Source organism: Ranitomeya imitator, chromosome 5, assembly GCF_032444005.1.
Source record: "Ranitomeya imitator isolate aRanImi1 chromosome 5, aRanImi1.pri, whole genome shotgun sequence".
Classification (NCBI taxonomy): domain Eukaryota; kingdom Metazoa; phylum Chordata; class Amphibia; order Anura; family Dendrobatidae; genus Ranitomeya; species Ranitomeya imitator.
In genome coordinates, this window is record NC_091286.1 from 562,620,602 (window position 1) to 562,641,640 (window position 21,039).

Here is a 21,039-nt window from a genome sequence, read left to right on the forward strand (position 1 = left end):
GGATTTGCCCTTTATACTCTGTTCTTGAGGATAAATTCAGATGCACTTTTATAGCGGTCTGAGCAAGGACTGTACTCATTTCTTCTGGCCAGAGGTTGACCGTATCATGAGCATATGTGAAGCTCTTGAGTTCTGGTCGGGAGACTCTTGGCCGATTCTTGCTTCGCAGTTCATGTTCAGACCGTAATAAACACACACCAAAATTCGGCCTTGGAATTAACTTTTACCAGAGCTGAAGCTGCCTGTTATGTTGTGCGAGGTTGTCTCCAGGAGACACTCCGGTTGCTTTGGCTCTTTGGTAACAGGTTTTCTCAAAGGAGCTCAGTCCTATTGAACATTTAGTTTTTATTAACAGTACGGCGGCAAATGTATAGGCTTTGAACCCCTTGTGAGTTTCTCAATAAACATCCTGGGCAACAAATTTTCTGCTAATGGAAGTGTTAAAAGGACTATGTGGCTACAAATGACTGTTCAAACCAAGCACAGGTGCTTGGTGCACTTTTGGTGTGGCTGAACAGATAAGTTCACCTTTTTTACTTATTGATTTCTGCCAATATTTTGGTGTAGAGAAGATGGAATAAATGGTGCTATAAAAATGCATAATAATTATGGTGCACACCATATTTGCACTATAAATTTTCAATTCTCCTCTCGAAACTTTTGAATATTCATTAATATGTGACCGGGTTTTGTCAGAAAAAAATGAGCCTTTTTCATTTCTAAAGACAAAAATGACATAATGTGTTCAAATCTACACCATGCTTGTAGCAGTCATAGATTTATTTTTGTTGTTTTTAGGACACAGCTTTGTGTACACTGTGCATAGACACAAAGCTGCCAATCAGTGCTGGGGGCGGGGTTATACAGAGCTTAGGAATATGGAAGACTACATGGCAGCAGGTTTACTAGTGAATTCCTACTAATAATGCTGTGATTTTATCATTACTACAGAAAGCAGCCTAGTAAATAACATTGCTGAAATCTACGTGAAGCTGGTGAAACATTCTCTTTAAGATCAAACTTCTCAATGGTCAATGTTTAATTATGATTATTGTTTAGATATACTGATAGATTTTTTTCTAATGTCGGTCTCCTTCATTTTATATTTTAGTATCCCAGTCCGCTGTTGACGTCACAATGGCTACTGAAATTGGTTCCCCACCTCGCTTCTTCCACATGCCGCGTTTCCAGCACCAGGCTCCCCGCCAGCTCTTCTATAAACGGCCAGATTATGCTCAGCAGCAGGCCATGCAACAGCTCACCTTTGATGGCAAGCGCATGAGGAAGGCTGTGAACCGCAAGACTATAGATTACAATCCTTCCGTCATAAAGTATCTGGAGGTGAGCATTGCATAGGGCTAGATGATTTTGAGGTGGTTATCTCAATGTCAGAAAAAAAAATGATACAAATGTTTTATATGACTTATATAAAGTTCATTTCTTGTATATAATTGTTTGAGACAACATGGTTTTAAAATTGCTGGGCCTGGGGAGAAATGTGGCTGCCAAACACTGCTTGATTGTCAGGTCTTCCACTGCATTCATATAGACAGAAGAGTGTCAATCAAACTTAGCCAGATGGGTGCCATAAACAGGGGAGCTGCCCAGAGGGAAGGACCCTGCTGCAGCCTGTTACCTTACAGCCTGTAGATATAGTCAGTCGGGTGATCTATTTTTGCAGACCTTCTGCATTTGGTTGCTTTTTCTAGAGCTGCTGCTTGACAGTGTGTTTGCTTCATATCTTGTCAGAACCGAGTGTGGCAGAGAGATCAACGAGACATGAGAGCCATCCAGCCTGATGCCGGATACTACAATGATGTAAGCTCACCTCACTGCCAACTATACACTATGTAGTCTAACTTTTGACCTGCAAGTGTTTATATATATATATATATATATATATATATCACCTTTGATCATTTTAGCCATTACATTTGTGTAAAATGTACGTCATTTGAGTTGTCAGAATTAATTTCCATGTTTAATGTTACAGTTAGTGCCTCCCATTGGGATGATGAACAATCCCCTCAATGCTGTGACTACGAAGTTTGTGCGCACATCTACTAATAAAGTGAAGTGCCCGGTGTTTGTTGTACGGGTATGTATTTAGCTTTATATTTTTGACTTGTTTCAAATGTTTGATGTTCTCTTAAGCCTCTGTACAGATTATTAAAATTAACAATTGCCACTTTTTTTTTTCTTTAGTGGACTCCTGAAGGTCGCCGTTTAGTAACTGGAGCATCAAGTGGGGAATTCACTTTATGGAATGGGCTAACGTTTAATTTTGAGACCATTTTACAGGTTAGTTTTTCTAATTAAATGTAAAGTTGAATATTGGCATTGCTGTATTGTTTTGTAAAAGCAAAGTGTTTTGATAATAATAATTTTTATTTATATAGCGCCAACATATTCCGCAGCGCTTTACAATTATAATATACTATACTATATTATAATTAATATATGTTAATAATTATATATTATTATTATATACTATACAATTATCCGTCAACATCTATCTGATGTGGTAAAGTGTAACTTGTAATGTGTAGTTCACCTTTTGTTGGGCCTGTGGTCATGCATATATGGAATATCCTTGCATATTTGTCACTGCACTTTATTCCACTCATGAAGGGATCGTTAAAGGGGTTGCGCCCATACGAGGGCTGTGAGAATTCTTCGCTGTCAGCGCCAGGAACTGCAGTCATGTGACTACAGTTATGCTATATGCATTCTCCCAGCCAGAATCAGACTAGACTATTTCAGGTTCGCTCAATGCAAGTGTGTTGCACAAGCCCAGAAACAGTCTAGTCTGATTCTGTCCGCAAGTATCCATATCGCGTTCCTGGTGCTGAGAATCCTCACTGCGCTAAGTGTGCGCTGGGATTCACAAGTCTGCAGTCACCTTGTAGCCAAATGTATTTAGGCATGGTAGGCTTCCTTTAAAGAGATTAATCGCCCTTAAACATTGATGACTTATCCTAGTGGTATACATTATGAAATTGTTGAGTGTCTAACACGTAGGATTTCCAAGGAACATAAAAAAAACAAGAAAAACCACAGCTATTAATAATGTAGATATTCTTTAGTCGTTTAATAATTGAAGATGTAATTCATAGTGGGCTAAACTGGAAGCTGTTTTATCTGCATGGCCAAGATTTTGAAAATAAGTTGCTATTTTTACCTTCTACTTTTTTTTTAATGATTCAGTAGAACTCAAGTAAAAAGTTGCATCTGCCTTTGCTACCTTGTCTTTCATAGAGACTATTTGCAAACTTGCTTATATTTGCATTTATTTTGGAAATATTTTGAGAAATTAAACAGTTTCAGAAAAAAGGCTTTAAGATGCTTCCCTTAAACTGTACTTTCCTGCACATGGCTGAAATGTAGATAAACCATCCCCATTTTTTTTTATAAGTGCTACTTTGTTGTGGAGATACAGAACACCAAAATTTCTGGTTCCTTCTGGGTCATATTTTTCATGATTCAACATGCATTGTATTTTCCAGCTCTGTGGACATCATAGTGGGATGACCGTGCATGTCCACAGAGCTGAAAGCAATGAAATGCAAAGTTGAATGCTAAAAATTTTAACATTGGGCACCAGTAATTTCACTTTCAGTTCAAAAGGTCAAAAAATTGAGACTGATCCTCTATAAAACACTTTCTACAACTTTTTTTAATCGCTTTCTAAATGCAAAGTTATAATACTTTAGAAATATTTATTAACCCCTTAGACACACATTGCAGGCTCAGGAACACACCACACACGCCTCTTTAGTATTTAAAAAAAAAAAAAAAAATTGCCTCTTGATAACTGAAAAAAATCTTCTTTTTTTTTTAATGCATATGCAAATGAGGTTCTAGACGTGATCTGAGCACTTGCCAAGCCTCTTCCTCCCTGTCTTTATTCCCCGCCTAGTGCATCCTACTTCTGTTTGACAGCTCACTGGCTTGACTACAAAATCCGTTTATAATGTAATTACTAGTGATGATCGAGGGTGCTCGTTACTCGAGTTTTCCGAGCATGCTCGGGTTTTCTCAGAGTATCTTGGGCGTGCTCGTAGATTGTTTGTGTCCCCGCAGCTGCATGGTTTGCGGCTGTTAGACAACCTGAACACATGCAGAGGTTGCCTGTTTGTTAGGGAATCCCCTCATGTATTCAGGCTGTCTAGTGGGGGAGGGGGAGGGTTATAATTTCTTCCTGGCAGTGGGTTCTAATTGTTGACGCTGGGCAGGTTTACAACGCTATTAACTGGCAGATTAACCCCATATCTGCTAGTTAATAGCATTTTTTTTCAAGTGACAGGTTCCCTTTAATGACTCCTCTCACTATGTAAATATTTTTCTTTCTAGGTCAAATGTCCATAACATTTAAAGGGAGCCTGTCCGGTCCTCCCATGCTCTCCAACCCAGCAGCATTCACATACGTGTAACTAAATTCCCTGTCTAGCCAGCCCTGTATAATATTGTTCAGTTTAACCCCTTCCCGACCTATGACGCATACGCTGCATCATGAAAGTCGGTGCCAATCCGACCTGTGACCCAGCATATGCGTCATGGAGGGATTGCGTCCCTGCAGATCGGGTGAAAGGGTTAACTCCAATTTCACCCGATCTGCAGGGACAGGGGGAGTGGTACTTCAGCGCAGGGGGAGTGGTACTTCAGCGCAGGGGGGTGGCTTCACCCCCCCCCCCCCCCCCCGTAGCTACGATCGCTCCGATTGGCTGTCTATAGTGAAACAGCCAATCAGAGCGATTTGTAATATTTCACCTATGAAAACTGGTGAAATATTACAATCCAGCCATGGCCGATGCTGCAGTATCATCAGCCATGGCTGGAAACCCTGATCTGCCCCCCCACTGCCACCGATCTCCTCCCCAGTCCTCCGTTCTGTCCTGTATACTGCTCCGCTCCTCTCTGTCCTGTCCGCTCCACGTCCTCCTGTCTGCTCCCCCTGTGCTCCGAACCCCCCCCCCCCGTGCTCCGATCTCCACAACCACCCCCCCCTCCCCTTCATACTCACCGAGCCTCCCGGTGTCCGTCCGTCTTCTCCATGGGCGCCGCCATCTTCCAAAATGCCAGGCGCATACGCAGGCGCCCGCCGAATCTGCCGGCCGGCAGATTCGTTCCAGGTACATTTTGATCACTGTGATCAGGTTTTATCAGAGTGATCAAAATAAAAAATATAGTGAATGAACCCCCCCCCCTTTATCACCCCCATAGGTAGGGACAATAATAAAATAAAGAAAATATATATTTTTTTTCCCACTAGGGCTAGGGTTAGAACTAGGGTTAGACTTGGGCTATGTGCACACGGTGTGGATTCGGCTGCGGATCCGCATGGGATTGGCCACTGCGGATTCGTAGCAGTGTTCCATCAGGTTTACTGTACCATGTAAACCTATGGAAAACCAAATCCGCTGTGCCCATGGTGTGGAAAATACCGCGCGGAAACGCTGCGTTGTATTTTCTGCAGCATGTCAATTCTTTGTGCGGATTCTGCAGCGTTATACACCTGTTCCTCAATAAGAATCCGCAGGTGAAATCCGCACAAAAAACACTGGAAATCCGCGGTAAATCCGCAGGTAAAACGCAGTGCCTATTACCTGCGGATTTTTAAAAAAATGGTGCGGAAAAATCTCACATGAATCCGCAACGTTGGCACATAGACTTAGGGCTAGGGTTGGAATTAGGGCTAGGATTGGAAATAGTGTTAAGATTAGGCTTGTGGTTAGGGTTAGGGGTGTGTTGGGGTTAGGGTTGGGATTAGGGTTAGGATTAGGGTTGGGATTAGGGTTAGGGGTGTGTTGGGGTTAGTGTTGGAGTTAGAATTAAGGTGTTTCCACTGTTTAGGCACATCAGGGGTCTCTAAACGCAACATGTTGCCACCATTGATTCCAGCCAATCTTGCGTTCAAAAAGTCAAATGGTGCTCTCTCCCTTCCGAGACCTGATGTGCACCCAAACAGCGGTTTACCCCCACATATGGGGTACCAGCATACTCAGGACAAACTGGGCAACGACTATTGGGGGTCCAATTTCTCCTGTTACCCTTGCGAAAATAAAAAATTGCTTGCTAAAACATCATTTTTGAGGAAAGAAAAATATTTTTTTTATTTTCATGGCTCTGCGTTATAAACTTCTGTGAAGCACCTGGGGGTTCAAAGTGCTCACCACATATCAAGATAAGTTCCTTGGGGGGTCTAGTTTCCAAAATGGGGTCACTTGAGGGGGGTTTCTACTGTTTAGGCACATCATGGGCTCTGCAAATGCAACGTGACGCCCGCAGACCATTCCATCAAAGTCTGCATTTCTCCTTCGCCTCATTGGGGGACACAGGACCATGGGTTATGCTGCTGTCACTAGGAGGCTGACACTAAGCTGAGACAAAAAAAGGTTAGCTCCTCCCCTGCAGTATACACCCTCGTACTGGCTTCCAGACACCCAGTTTAAGCTTAGTGTCCGTAGGAGGCACACTGATTTTTAATTTCTCGAATTTTTTCTTTTTAATCTATTCCTGACGAAGGGGGCGACGGGTCCTTTCAAGGTCCGATCTCCCCCGAACCAACAACAGGCGAGCACGGGAGTTTTACCTCTCCGTATCCTCTCCTGCGACGTGGGAGCCACTGCCTGAGCTGACATTTTTTGGGCGACGGTTTCTCCCCTAAAAGGGCCCCGATCTCCCCCTTTTTTTTTTTTTTTTTTTTTATACAGACGAGCACTGGTGTTTTCCTCCAGTATCCTCCTCTGCAGCCAGGCCTTTTTATTGCCGGACATATGCCCTGTCCACCAGGTTCTACCCTCGGCTGTACAGTGGCCCTATCCCCGTGGCGTCCGTGCAGACCACACTGCATCACCAATGTTCTGTGTGACTCAGGTGGTGGACGGTTCCTCTCCACCCCTCTCTCTCAGGGGCTGGTGGATTGAGGCTTCCCAATCCCTGCACCGTCCCAGCCATCCTAAGGTTCCTCTCACCTCCATAGGGGTAAGTGTTCCGTGGGGGATGGGGGGGTCACAGCGGTCCGGAGGGCTCCTCCTCAACTTGGCACATTGGCGGGCTGCAGCGCAGATGGTGGGCCGAGACGTCGGCCCTTTGCGGCCGCGCGCCGGGCCGGGGCCGCAAATTTAGTCCCCGGCTTCGGCCTGGCTGCTGGTCGCTGCCGATAGGCTCCGCCCACTCCTGCGCGTCATCGGCGGCGCCGCCCCCGGTCCCTGGCGCTTCTCGCAGCCGCCGAGATCTCTCCCCTGATCTCGGCGGCCATCTTGGTCCTCACATACACGCCGCAGCTCCAGCTCTGCCGCATCCCGGAGGCACAGCGCCCACGTGCAGCTAGTTCCCTATCTCTGGATTCACAGCTCGGCTCCCCAGGACAGCGGGACACAGGACCGGGGTAAGGAGACATCGTCAGCTTCTCCTCTGCAGCACCGCCCTCTGCTTCCCAGGCCAGATTATAGCCCCTGTGGCTTCTTGTGCATTAGAGTCATGTCGCAGACTAGATCTAAAAAATCCTCTAAGGTGCATACGACCTTTTTTTCTGCGTGTACCACCTGTCAGGGCCCTCTTCCTAGGCCTCAAAGTTCCCCCCTCTGTTCTGCCTGCGATGCTCCATGTGCCCAGGAGCCCTCCACCGCCACCGACTCTGGCGTACCTAGTCCCCCCCCGTGGGTCGCTTCTCTCTCTCAATCCGTGGATTTTTTAGCCAACGCCATCAAATCCATTCAAAATCCTCCCGGGGAACGAGGTAACCCGTTACAGGCGTTAAGAGATCCCTCCATAGCAGGGGAATCGTCGGTTAGCAGGGGCCGCTCTCTCCATAAAGAGGCTCGGTCATCCCGAAAGCGGATCCGCCCTTCCTCTCCTGAACGCTCTCCTCGCCGCTCAGAATCTGACAGCTCCCCCTCTCGCTCACCCTCTTTGGGGGCTCACAGCGTTCCCGACTCTGAACATGAGTCCGAGGTATCATTGGACCCGGAGGCTCCGGAGTTCAGAGCTACGGTCGACTCCCTCATTGTAGCAGTCAATCACGCTCTTAAGGTGGAGGATGACGCTAATTCCGCTCCGGAACACGCGGTCTCTTTTACCAGATCCAAACGTTCCCACAAATCCTTTGCCTCTCATCCATTCTTTCTGGATATAGTCAGGCGTCACAGGGAGCATCCAGATAAGCGGTTCACGGGTAAGAAGGATCTGCTATCTAAGTACCCCTTCTCAGCGGATCTCGTGAAAGACTGGACGGATCCTCCTTTAGTAGATCCGCCGGTCTCACGCCTAGCTTCTAAAACGCTTCTTTCAGTTCCGGAGGGCGCGTCAATTAAGAGCCCCACCGAACGCCAGATAGACTCGCTAGCTCGTTCGGTGTATGAAGCCTCTGGCTCTTCCCTGTCCCCCTCCTTCGCAGCGGCTTGGGTGTCCAAGGCTATGGTCTCCTGGGCGGATGCTCTAGCGAAATCCATTAACGAACAGGACCTCCCGTCTGATATGGCAGACCTAGCCAAGCAGTTAGCCATGGCTAGCGATTATGTGATGTTCGCTTCCCTCGACGCGGCGAATTGCGCAGCATCCGCGGCTTCCAACGCCGTCGCTATCAGAAGGGCTCTTTGGCTCAGGGAGTGGCGCGCAGATTCCTCCTCTAAGAAATCTCTGATCTCCCTCCCTTTTCAAAGCGGGCGTCTTTTCGGCGAAAAGCTTGACCAGCTTATTTCCGACGCCACAGGGGGAAAGAGCAAGTTCCTTCCCCAACAGAGGCCCAAGGCGGCCTTCCAGCGCCAGCCTTACTTTCGCTTTCGGCCCTTTCGTACCAGCCCAGCCTGGTCCAATCCTACCGGTCTTCCCAGATCGGACCGTTCCGCTCGCACTGACAGAGATGCTCGTCCCTCCTTCAGGCCTATTCCTTCCTGGCGCGGGAAACCGAGACAACCCAGATCCCGAGGGTCCAGACCTCCCAGATTCCCGTCTCAATGACTCGGGAACGGCGCCAGTCGATACCATCAGAGTAGGCGGACGCCTGCTCCTTTTTCAGCAAGCCTGGCTCTCCGTCGTGCACGACGAATGGGTCAGGGATCTGGTATCGTCAGGCTACAAGATAGAGTTCTCCTCTCCTCCTCCAACTCGGTTTTTCCCCTCTCGTTTTCCCAGCTCGGCAGCTCAGGCTCACGCCCTTCTTTGCGCCATCCACTCCCTCCGCCAGAGCGGGGTCATTGTCCCGGTCCCGGAACACGAGAGGTTCAAAGGTTTCTACTCAAACCTCTTCGTCTTGCCAAAGAAGGACGGAAAAGTGCGGCCCATTTTGGATCTGAAGCTCCTGAACAAGTGCGTAAGAGTCCGGCATTTCAGGATGGAATCGCTCAGATCGGTCATCTCTTCGATGGAAAGAGGGGAATTTCTGGCCTCGATAGACATCAAGGATGCCTATCTTCACATTCCGATTTTTCCGTCTCATCAGAGGTTCCTCCGCTTTGCCATTCGGGAGGACCACTTCCAGTTCACGGCCTTACCCTTCGGTCTCGCCACGGCGCCCAGGGTATTTACCAAGGTCATGGCGGCTGTCATGGCCATCCTTCATTCTCGAGGAGTCGTCGTGTTACCTTACTTAGACGATCTCCTCATAAAGGGCCCGTCTTTTCAAGCCTGCGAGTCAAGCGTCCACATTACCCTGGATTCTCTTTCGCGCCTAGGTTGGTTGATCAACTGGGACAAATCCGCTCCCGTTCCGGCCCGTCGGATCTCCTTTCTGGGAATGATCCTGGACACTTCGAGGGGTCTGGTCTTGCTTCCTCGGTCCAAGGCCCAAGCACTTCAGAAGGGAGCCCGAACGCTCTGTCACCCCCGCCCGCGAACCATTCGGTTTGCCATGAAGATTTTGGGGCAGATGGTTGCCACAATCGAAGCAGTTTCTTTTGCTCAACTCCATCTCCGTCCCTTGCAACAGGCTTTGCTGGACATCTGGGACAGGAGTATCTCATCTCTCGACCGCCCTTGTCCCCTGTCCCCGCGAGTCAGACAATCTCTCGTATGGTGGACCCTGGGCCCATCTCTTCTCCAGGGGAAGTCCTTCCTCCCGATCCGCTGGTTAGTGGTAACTACCGACGCCAGTCTCCTTGGCTGGGGGGCGGTGTTCCTCCACCACTCTGCCCAGGGCCGCTGGACAGTTCGGGAATCCAAACTCCCCATCAACATCCTGGAGATTCGTGCTATCAGACTTGCACTGAGTCACTTTCACGCCCTGCTCGCGGGTCACCCAGTACGAGTCCAATCGGACAACGTCACGGCGGTGGCTTACATCAACCACCAGGGGGGTACCCGCAGCAGGGCGGCGATGCAGGAAGTCTCCCTCATCCTTCGTTGGGCCGAAACCAACCATTCCATCATCTCTGCGGTGCACATTCCAGGAGTCGAGAACTGGGCGGCGGACTTCCTGAGCCGCCAGGGCCTTGCCTCGGGGGAGTGGGAACTCCACCCAGAGGTTTTTCACCAGATCTGTCTTCGCTGGGGGACCCCGGACGTGGATCTGATGGCGTCCAGATTGAACGCCAAAGTCCACAACTTCATTGCTCGATCTCGGGATCCCCAGGCCATAGGAGTGGACGCGCTGATCTCTCCGTGGCATCAATTTCAGCTCCCATACGTGTTCCCTCCCCTTCCCTTACTGCCGAAGGTGATCCGAAAGATCAAGACGGAGGGAGTTCCAGTAATCCTGGTCGCCCCAGACTGGCCTCGTCGCGCTTGGTACGCGGAGCTCGTTCAGCTCGTAGCCGACGTTCCCTTGCGGTTGCCAGACCGCCCAGACCTGCTTCGCCAAGGACCGATCTACCATCAGAGCTCAGGGGCCCTACGTTTAACGGCGTGGCTGTTGAAACCTGGATTCTAACTCGTGCCGGTTTCTCTCAGCAGGTCATCGCCACCATGTTAAGTGCTCGCAAGGCGTCTTCCGCCTCCATCTACCACCGCGTCTGGAAAACCTTCTTCTCATGGTGCAGGCTCCGGGGTCACCCTCCGCTCGTTTTCTCTATCCCTTGCATCTTGAATTTCCTTCAGTCTGGTCTGGACTCCGGTTTGGCCCTGAGTTCCCTCAAAGGTCAGATCTCAGCGTTATCCATGCTTTTCCAGCGTAGGATCGCCACCAACCTTCAGGTCAAGACTTTCATCCAGGGAGTCTCCCATGTGGTTCCTCCCTACAGGATGCCGCTAGAGACCTGGGATCTCAACTTGGTTCTGGGGGTTCTTCAGGAACCTCCGTTCGAACCCCTTCAAGACGTTCCGCTCTCTGTCCTCTCTTGGAAGGTTGCCTTCCTGGTAGCGGTGACGTCCATCAGAAGGGTTTCAGAGCTTGCCGCTTTATCCTGCCGGGTTCCTTTCCTTGCCTTTCATCAGGACAAGGTAGTCCTACGTCCTTCTCCGGCATTTCTTCCGAAGGTGGTCTCATCTTTCCTTCTCAATGAGGACATCATTCTTCCCTCCTTTTGCCCGCAGCCCAAACATAGGGTCGAGAAAGCTCTCCATACCCTGGACGTGGTAAGGGCCCTCAGGAGGTACATTTCCAGAACGGCTCACTTCAGGAAATCGGACGCCCTTTTCGTGCTCCCGGAAGGTCACAGAAAGGGTTTGGCTGCGTCTAAATCCACGATAGCCAGATGGATCCGATCTGCTATCCAGGAATCCTATCGGGTCAGGGGCAGTCCTATCCCGGCGGGGATTAGAGCTCACTCCACTCGGTCGATGGGTGCTTCCTGGGCCATCCGGCACCAGGCAACAGCGGAGCAGGTTTGCAAGGCCGCAACGTGGTCCAGCCTGCATACTTTCACAAAGCATTACAATGTTCACATTCACTCCTCTGCGGACGCGGCCCTTGGCAGGCGTATCTTGCAGGCGGCCGTTGCGCATTTGTAGTCAGATGGTACACGGAGTTATTTTGGTTGTATTGTTTCCCTCCCAGGGACTGCTTTGGGACGTCCCATGGTCCTGTGTCCCCCAATGAGGCGAAGGAGAAATAGGGATTTTTGTGTGTACTCTCCGTAAAATCCTTTTCTCCGAGCCACTCATTGGGGGACACAGCACCCACCCTGGTAGCCTTTCGGCTCGTGATCTTGTTTTTTTGATCTTGACTGTTTGTTTGACATGTTATATTCTAATGTTACTTGTTATATTGTTACTATCCTACTGCTTTTGCACTAAACTGGGTGTCTGGAAGCCAGTACGAGGGTGTATACTGCAGGGGAGGAGCTAACCTTTTTTTGTCTCAGCTTAGTGTCAGCCTCCTAGTGACAGCAGCATAACCCATGGTCCTGTGTCCCCCAATGAGTGGCTCGGAGAAAAGGATTTTACGGTGAGTACACACAAAAATCCCTATTTCAAAACGTCACTACTTCCCTTCCAAGCCCCGATATGTGGCCAAACAGTGGTTCCCCCCCCACATATGGGGTATCAGCGCACTCAAGACAAACTGGACAACAACTTTTGGGGTCCAATTTCTCCTGTTACTCTTGTGAAAATAAAAAATTGCGGGCTAAAAAATAATTTTTGAGGAAAGAAAAATTATGTTTTATTTTCACGGCTCTGCGTTATAAACTTCTGTGAATCTCTTGGGGGTTTAAAGTGGTCACCGCACATCTAGATTAGTTCCATGGGAGGTCTAGTTTCCAAAATGGGGTCACATATGGGGGAGCTCCAATGTTTAGGCACACAGGGGCTCTCCAAACGCGACATGGTGTCCGCTAACAATTGGAGCTAATTTTTCATTGAAAAAGTCAAATGGCGCTCCTTCCCTTCCGAACCCTGTCGTGCGCCTAAAAAGTGGTGCCCTCCCACATATGGGGTATCAGCGTACTTAGGACAAATTGTACAATAACTTTTGGGGTCCAGTTTCTTTTTTTACCCTTGGGAAAATAAAAAAAATTGTTGCTAAAAGATCATTTTTGTGACTAAAAAGTTAAATGTTCATTTTTTCCTTCCATGTTGCTTCTGCTGCTGTGAAGCACCTGAAGGGTTAATAATCTTCTTGAATGTGGTTTTGTGCACCTTGAGGGGTGCAGTTTTTAGAATGGTGTCACTTTTGGGTATTTTCAGCCATATAGACCCCTCAAACTGACTTCAAATGTGAGGTGGTCCCTAAAAAAATGGTTTTGTAAATTTCGTTGTAAAAATGAGAAATCGCTGGTCGAATTTTAACCCTTATAACTTCCTAGCAAAAAAAAAAAAATTTTGTTTCCAAAATTGTGCTGATGTAAAGTAGACATGTGGGAAATGTTATTTATTAACTACTTTGTGTCACATAACTCTCTGGTTTAACAGAATTAAAATTCAAAATTTGAAAATTGCAAAATTTTCAAAATTTTAGCCAAATTTCCATTTTTTTTTTCACAAACGCAAAAATTATTGACCTAAATTTACCACTAACATGAAGCCCAATATGTCACGAAAAAACAATCTCAGAACCGCTAGGATCCGTTGAACCGTTCCCGAGTTATTACCTCATAAAGGGACACTGGTCAGAATTGCAAAAAAAAAAACGGCAAGGTCTTTAAGGTCAAAATAGGCTGGGTCATGAAGGGGTTAAATTACCTCCGATTTTCCTATGCTAATTAAGGCTTTGATTAGTCAAGGGGGCGTTGGTTTCTCCTGACTAGTCAACTCTTTTTCCATGTTATCACACCCCTGTGGGCATGGCAAAATAATTTGTATGAGCTGGCATCATCGCCGCCAATGCAGATCTCACGCATTCGTGCTGCTCGTTTACTGCAGCGTCACTGCGCCTCTGTAGCCAGGTGTATGCTTCCCGGCTTCAGAGGTGCGCACTGCTCATGACCGGTGGTTCAGAGGAGCCATATTTTGACGTTTGAGTCATGTGCAGCGTACACCTGGCTACAGAGGCACAGTGACGCTACTGAAATGAGCGTGATGACGATCGTTATCACGCCTACAGGGCCGACTAGTCTGGAAAAACTCCAGATATAAATCACTGCACTCGTACTATGGGAAATGCTTGTTGCAGGTGAAAAAGTTTATTGAAACCAGTGTTGCAGTAAAATACAAAGGTGAAGCGATAGGCATAAGACGTTTCGGCCAGCTCGTGGCCTTGATCACAGTATCGCTGAAATAAATGACATAAAAACAAATGCTCCATCGCATGCCGTACCTATCTCCATGCCTCCCGATTGTTTGTTTCTTTTGTCCTCAAATCTTAGGAGCACTGACATCATATGTTCCATTTTCAACTTGTCTTTTGACTTGGTTCTCTGACATTGTTTCACTGAATTGTATATGTGTAAATATGGTCTGTATATAGTTACTCATTTGTTTTTATGTCATTTATTTCAGCGATACTGTGATCAAGGCCACGAGCTGGCCGAAACGTCTTATGCCTATCGCTTCACCTTTGTATTTTACTGCAACACTGGTTTCAATAAACTTTTTCACCTGCAACAAGCATTTCCCATAGTACGAGTGCAGTGATTTATATCTGGATATTGCATGGGACTATTGGTTCCGTACACTTGCACCGTCATACCCACAAATATTCGAGTGCTAGCCTTCGTATTCTCTACGTAGTCTGGAGAAACTAACACCCCATTTACTATTCAGAGCCCTAATTAGCATAGGAATGGCAGACGTTATAAATGCTTGTTGTTGTTTTCTTTAAATATACTTAATAGGGAATTTAATCGTATGTGAGTGCTGCTGGGTTGCAGGGCATGGGGAACCTGACAAGTTCCCTTAAAAAAAATAAAAAAAATAAATAAAAACCACCCGTTCCCTGCTGTAAAGTGGATGTATTTTACTCCTTATTTTATTCCCCTGTGTTTTTTTTCGCCCCTTTTAAATTTCCCATACGGTTACAGAGCTATTGGCCTTTTTTAGTGATAATAATAATTTTATTTCTATATCGCCAACATTTTCCGTAGCACTTTACATTTAGTGATGAGCGAGTGTGCTCGGATTTCTTATTATCCGAGCATGCTCTGGTGTTATCAAACTGCCTTTGGCGTGCTCGAATAATATGTTAGACTCCATGCAGGATTCTCAGCTGTTAGACAGCCACAACACATGCCGGGGATTGCCTAACAAAGCGGAAAAAGCCACTTTTGGCCAGGGGACAAATCCCTGTTTAGAGCAATCTAAAGGCATAACGATGAAACGTCTGGTGAAAGAAAACGTCTAAATGTTGCATAAACATTATTCCTTATTAATAATCTGAGTAGACACAAGTTAAAAACTTTTTTACCTTCTGTTTAGGCTCATGACAGCCCAGTCCGAGCTATGACCTGGTCCCATAATGACATGTGGATGCTGACTGCTGATCATGGCGGATATGTGAAGTACTGGCAATCCAACATGAATAACGTCAAGATGTTCCAGGCGCATAAGGAGGCGATTAGAGAGGCCAGGTTTATAACCACTCTACCCTTTTCCATAGATATTGCTAATCTCTGCCATCAATGTTGTACATATCTGAAGTCTTCGGTCTTTCATCGGGGGGCAGGCTTAGTCAGGTTGAAGCAGTATCTTATGCACGTCCATTCCTGTTGTTCTTTGTGTTCGATCACAGCATTGTGTACTGTTTCTCGCACAAACTGTGTATGCCAAGACGTTTGCTTTATAAATAAAGAATTCTGTGCCTGTAATAGTTCACAGATGCAAAATAAAGCACAATACAATAAAACGGACAGCTACACATACTATGACAATAAAAAGCACCCGACTCCCACAGTGCTAAATCCTACAGGTAATACCCTACCGGAACATCTTTCATTATTAGGAAGGGCTGGCACTCTTTCCCTTTATGATATTTTCTCTTAAAGCTGACTATTGCTTTTCCATGTATCAATTTGGCAATATTCACACATTTCTTAATAATTTTAGTTTAAAAATCTACTTTATCCAGCTAATTATTGTGTACTTTTATATGCATTTAATTCTTAACTTTTAATCTTGGAATATTGTACAAACCAAAATCTGCTGCACAGTCCAAAGTTGCATGCCAATATTCTAATGATACAAAATCCTCAAATTATCCTTGACTTTATGGTAACCACAGTAGGTCGAAAGTGAGATCACATGCAAGATATGTTCAGATTTGTGTAGTATTTATCACAAGCATGCTAATATTTTGCAAAGGCATAAAGGGGCACTCTCACTTGATCCATTACAGTAGTTCTCATAAAAATCCTGCTTTATTAGCGAAAGTGCGCAAGTCCTCTGTGTGATGCTATGGCTGCCCAGTTCTCAATATTCGTCTTCCTACACTGCTGTCAGTCAGTGGCAGGTTTGCTGGGTTACCCTGCTGCTCATGAATATTGAGGTCTATAAAGTACATGTACAGCAGTGGGAGAGCTTCTTTGCTGCAGCTAATAGTCTGATATTTTAGAAAAAAAAAAAGTTAGTGTCGTATATTAGTGGCAGAAATGTATTAGGTGTACAGCAGCCTTCTTGGGTTAAAAAGCTGCAAAATTTGGTGCTAATCATATTTACTCAAAAAAATACAACCGTGAATTTATATTTCCTTCACCACTTTTGAAAAGTGACAGGAAATGAGCCAATTTTAGCGGGTGAGGACAGAACCTTTCACTGGCCGACATATAGAATACCGCTTTGGCCAGAAGTTGGTGTAAGATATGGTACAAATCTTTGGTATCTCCTAACAGATTTCAATTTGGCTTTGTGGCAGACGGACAGACAATGATGTGGTCAAATTATTAGGAGGTGTTTGCCACTTAATATCCTTGCGGACCGTACTCTGCTGCTTTTTATGTTTAATGGGGCTGACTAGTGAAAATTTGCTGATCTGTGGTAAACTTCACTAATCAACACCACTTGGAGCTGTCTTAGCAGCTACTTAAAGGTCAACGACAATCTATATTATACCAATAGGAACCCTTTATGTACTAAAGATAACACAGATAAAATATAGCTTTTAATTAATATACCAATTAAAACCATGCCACAAATGCAACCAGATAAACACATAAAACACACAACCGTGCACTCTGGGATAACCCTGCCAAACAATACCTCTTAGTACTGCCTACCTATCAGTGGAGGTTGGCACCCTAAACACAGATACGAGATTGGCGCCCCCACTCACCGTCGGCTGTCCCTATGTCTCCTAGTATGGATCCTAATATAGGTGTCACATACAGACCAGCACTTACACTAGACAGGAAAAAGATAGGCAGACTAACTGGCTGATTGTGTGTGTATATATATATATATATATATATATATATATTTATGAATAATCATATATATAAACTAGGTTTGTGACAGGGTGAGATACACGGACTAAAGACCAACAATGTGCATAACAAAAAAGTGCTCGTGTATTAAAAATAGGCCTCACTACCTCTGTACCCTACTTCTGTGCAGCCTGCCTAGCTGTGGAGGATGGCGCCCCCACTCAGCGACGACTGGCCCTGGGAAGCCCTAATATTAAATCCCAGCCTGATAATGATCAGACACAGATGTGTAAATACACAAAAATGGCAAGGCACAAAAACATATATAGCTGCAGGGAGAAAAAAAAAAAACCCTTATCTTCAGCCGAAGATAGCCTAGTGCTTAGATATATGCATGGTAAACAGAGGGTGAGACCGATACTTATCAGTGTTGATATTTCATACGCCTCATGCATCTACATATCAAGGCATCCTGATGATCCGCTGGGGTGAAACGCGTAGAGGTTTTTTTTTGTTTGTTTTTTTTTTTCTCCCTGCAGCTATATATGTTTTTGTGCCTTGCCATTTTTGTGTATTTACACATCTGTGTCTGATCATTATCAGGCTGGGATTTAATATTAGGGCTTCCCAGGGCCAGTCGTCGCTGAGTGGGGGCGCCATTCCGCTGACCAGTAGGGTGCCAACCTCCACAGCTAGGCAGGCTGCACAGAAGTAGGGTACAGAGGTAGTGAGGCCTATTTTTAATACACGAGCACTTTTTTGTTATGCACATTGTTGGTCTTTAGTCCGTGTATCTCACCCTGTCACAAACCTAGTTTATATATATGATTATTCATAAATTGTGTGTGTATGTATATATATATATATATATATATATATATATATATATATATATATATATATATATATATATACACACACACACACAATCAGCCAGTTAGTCTGCCTATCTTTTTCCTGTCTAGTGTAAGTGCTGGTCTGTATGTGACACCTGTATTAGGATCCATACTAGGAGACATATGGACAGCCGACGGTGAGTGGGGGCGCCAATCTCGTATCTGTGTTTAGAGTGCCAACCTCCACTGATAGGTAGGCAGTACTAAGAGGTATTGTTTGGCAGGGTTATCCCAGAGTGCACGGTTGTGTGTTTTATGTGTTTATCTGGTTGTATTTGTGGCATGGTTTTAATTGGTATATTAATTAAAAGCTATATTTTATGTGTTATCTTTAGTACATAAAGGGTTCCTATTGGTATAATATAAACTTCACTAATCAACAGTTATATAGGGCTGCTGGAAAAACAGAGCAGCTTCAGCTTTGCTTGTCCTAAGCTGATTGTTCAACTTTGAAATGATGGAAGCCGGACTTTGAGGTAAGTAATTGCCACGAGGAGCTATTAAACACCTTGTATAGCGCCATCACCACAGACGAGAGAGAGAGAGAGATATATATATATATATATATCACAGTACTAGGTACAATGGCCCATTACAATATTGTCTAAACTTAATACCATGTCTTACACTGAGTTTGTGCCACTTTTAGACTGTTTAGTAGTGTTGAGCATTCCGATACCGCAAGTATCGGGTATCGGCCGATACTTGCGGTATCGGAATTCCGATACCGAGATCCGATACTTTTGTGGTATCGGGTATCGGTATCGGATACATAGAGATGTGTAAAATAAAGAATTAAAATAAAAAATATTGATATATTTACCTCTCCGGCGGCCCCTGGACTCAGCGCGGGTAACCGGCAGGCTTTGTTGTTCAAAATCAGCGCTTTTAGGACCTGAGAATCACGTCCCGGCTTCTGATTGGTCGCAGGCCGCCCATGTGACCGCCACGCGACCAATCACAAGCCGCGACGTCACCGCAAGCTATTAACGCGCTCATTTTTAAAAATGAGCGTGTTAATAGCTTGCGGTGACGTCGCGGCTTGTGATTGGTCGCGTGGCGGTCACATGGGCGGCCCGCGACCAATCAGAAGCCGGGACGTGATTCTCAGGTCCTAAAAGCGCTGATTTTGAACAAAGAAGCCTGCCGGTTACCCGCGCTGAGTTCAGGGGCCGCCGGAGAGGTAAATATATCAATATTTTTTATTTTAATTCTTTATTTTACACATCCCTATGGATCCCAGGGCCTGAAGGAGAGTTTCCTCTCCTTCAGACCCTGGGAACCATGAGAATACCTTCCGATACTTGATGTCCCATTGACTTGTATTGGTATCGGATATCGGTATCGGCGATATCCGATATTTTTCGGGTATCGGCCGATACTATCCGATACCGATACTTTCAAGTATCGGACGGTATCGCTCAACACTACTGTTTAGTGTAAATTTAAACCACTAAATGGTTTAGTTTGAGTCCAAGATTGTTACCATAAAATTGGCACTGTCACATTTACTCCACATTTCTTTCCATTTGCCACCACTGTGATCTACCAAAACTATGCCCTTTTGTCGGCCAAGGCAGTGTTAGAAAAACATAAAGGTTTGTGCACAATCGGTGTGTGCTCGGTTCTTGCTACACAAACTTGACAAGTGAAGAAACCCTTATTGTTAAACAGTAATGTCTGATAAAGAAACCTGAGTAGTCTCGAAAGCTTGTAATTTACCATCTTTTCAGTTAGCCATTAAAATCAACCACTAAGGACTCTCATATCTAAAGATTGTTAAAAGACAGACTTATAATGTAAATACACTAAAAGTTGCCAAGTGAGAAAAATTACAATTATGTTTTATAATATATATTTATTCGAAAGCAAAGGCGGAAAATGTGGCAAAATAACCACTACACTATTCCTATAAGGCCCTAAACCGTGAGGCCTGCCTGTCCAGAGGTTGACACCCTAATAACGCAAGAAAAGGCATCCCCGCTCCTCATATAGCCCGAGAGAGCCCCTATAACGACCCTAGATAGGTATTTTATTCTTAGAGCACAGATTCTGCCACAAAAAATACATGATAGTCTATAAGACACACAACAGGTAGTCTTCATATGTGGCAATACACTGTGTGCAGAATTATTAGGCAAGTTGTATTTTGATCACATGATACTTTTTATACATGTTGTCCCACTCCAAGCTGTTCAGGCTTGAGAGCCAACTACCAATTAAGTAAATCAGGTTAAGTGGTTAAGTGCATCTCTGTAATGAGGAGGGATGTTGTCTAATGACATCAAAACCCTATATAAGGTGTGCTTAATGATTAGGCAACTTCCTTTCCTTTGGCAAAATGGGTCAGAAGAGAGATTTGATGGGCTCTGAAAAGTCCAAAATTGTGAGATGTCTTGCAGAGGGATGCAGCAGTCTTGAAATTGCCAAACTTTTGAAGCGTGATCACCGAACAATCAAGCGTTTCATGGCAAATAGCCAACAGGGTTGCAAGAAGCGTGTTGGGCAAAAAAGGTGCATAATAACTGCCCATGAATTGAGGAAAATCAAGCGTGAAGCTGCCAAGATGCCATTTGCCACCAGTTGTGCCATATTTCAGAGCTGCAACGTTACTGGAGTAACAAAAAGCACAAGGTGTGCTATACTCAGGGACATGGCCAAGGTAAGGAAGGCTGAAAAACGACCACCTTTGAACAAGAAACATAAGATAAAACGTCAAGACTGGGCCAAGAAATATTTCAAGACTGACTTTTCAAAGGTTTTATGGACTGATGAAATGAGTGACTCTTGGTGGGCCAGATGGATGGGCCAGAGGCTGGATCAGTAAAGGGCAGAGAGCTCCACTCCGACTCAGATGCCAGCAAGGTGGAGGTGGGGTACTGGTACGGGCTGGTATCATCAAAGATGAACTTGTGGGACCTTTTCGGATTGAGGATGGAGTGAAGCTCAACTCCCAGACCTACTGCCAGTTTCTG

General features: G+C 45.6%; 1 protein-coding gene across 3 annotated transcripts in view; it reads left to right on the forward strand.

Moving 5' to 3' along the window:
• WDR33 (WD repeat domain 33) overlaps positions 1 to 21,039 on the forward strand; it is a 160,580-nt gene that overhangs the window by 41,036 nt on the left and 98,505 nt on the right. For all 3 annotated transcript variants that reach the window (XM_069727691.1, XM_069727690.1, XM_069727692.1), the window contains exons 2-6: positions 1,112 to 1,341; positions 1,750 to 1,818; positions 1,994 to 2,098; positions 2,206 to 2,301; positions 15,229 to 15,380. In XM_069727691.1, the coding sequence (XP_069583792.1) occupies positions 1,138 to 1,341; positions 1,750 to 1,818; positions 1,994 to 2,098; positions 2,206 to 2,301; positions 15,229 to 15,380 (626 nt within the window). In that variant the 5' untranslated portion in view covers positions 1,112 to 1,137. The remainder of the gene's footprint in view (positions 1 to 1,111; positions 1,342 to 1,749; positions 1,819 to 1,993; positions 2,099 to 2,205; positions 2,302 to 15,228; positions 15,381 to 21,039) is intronic.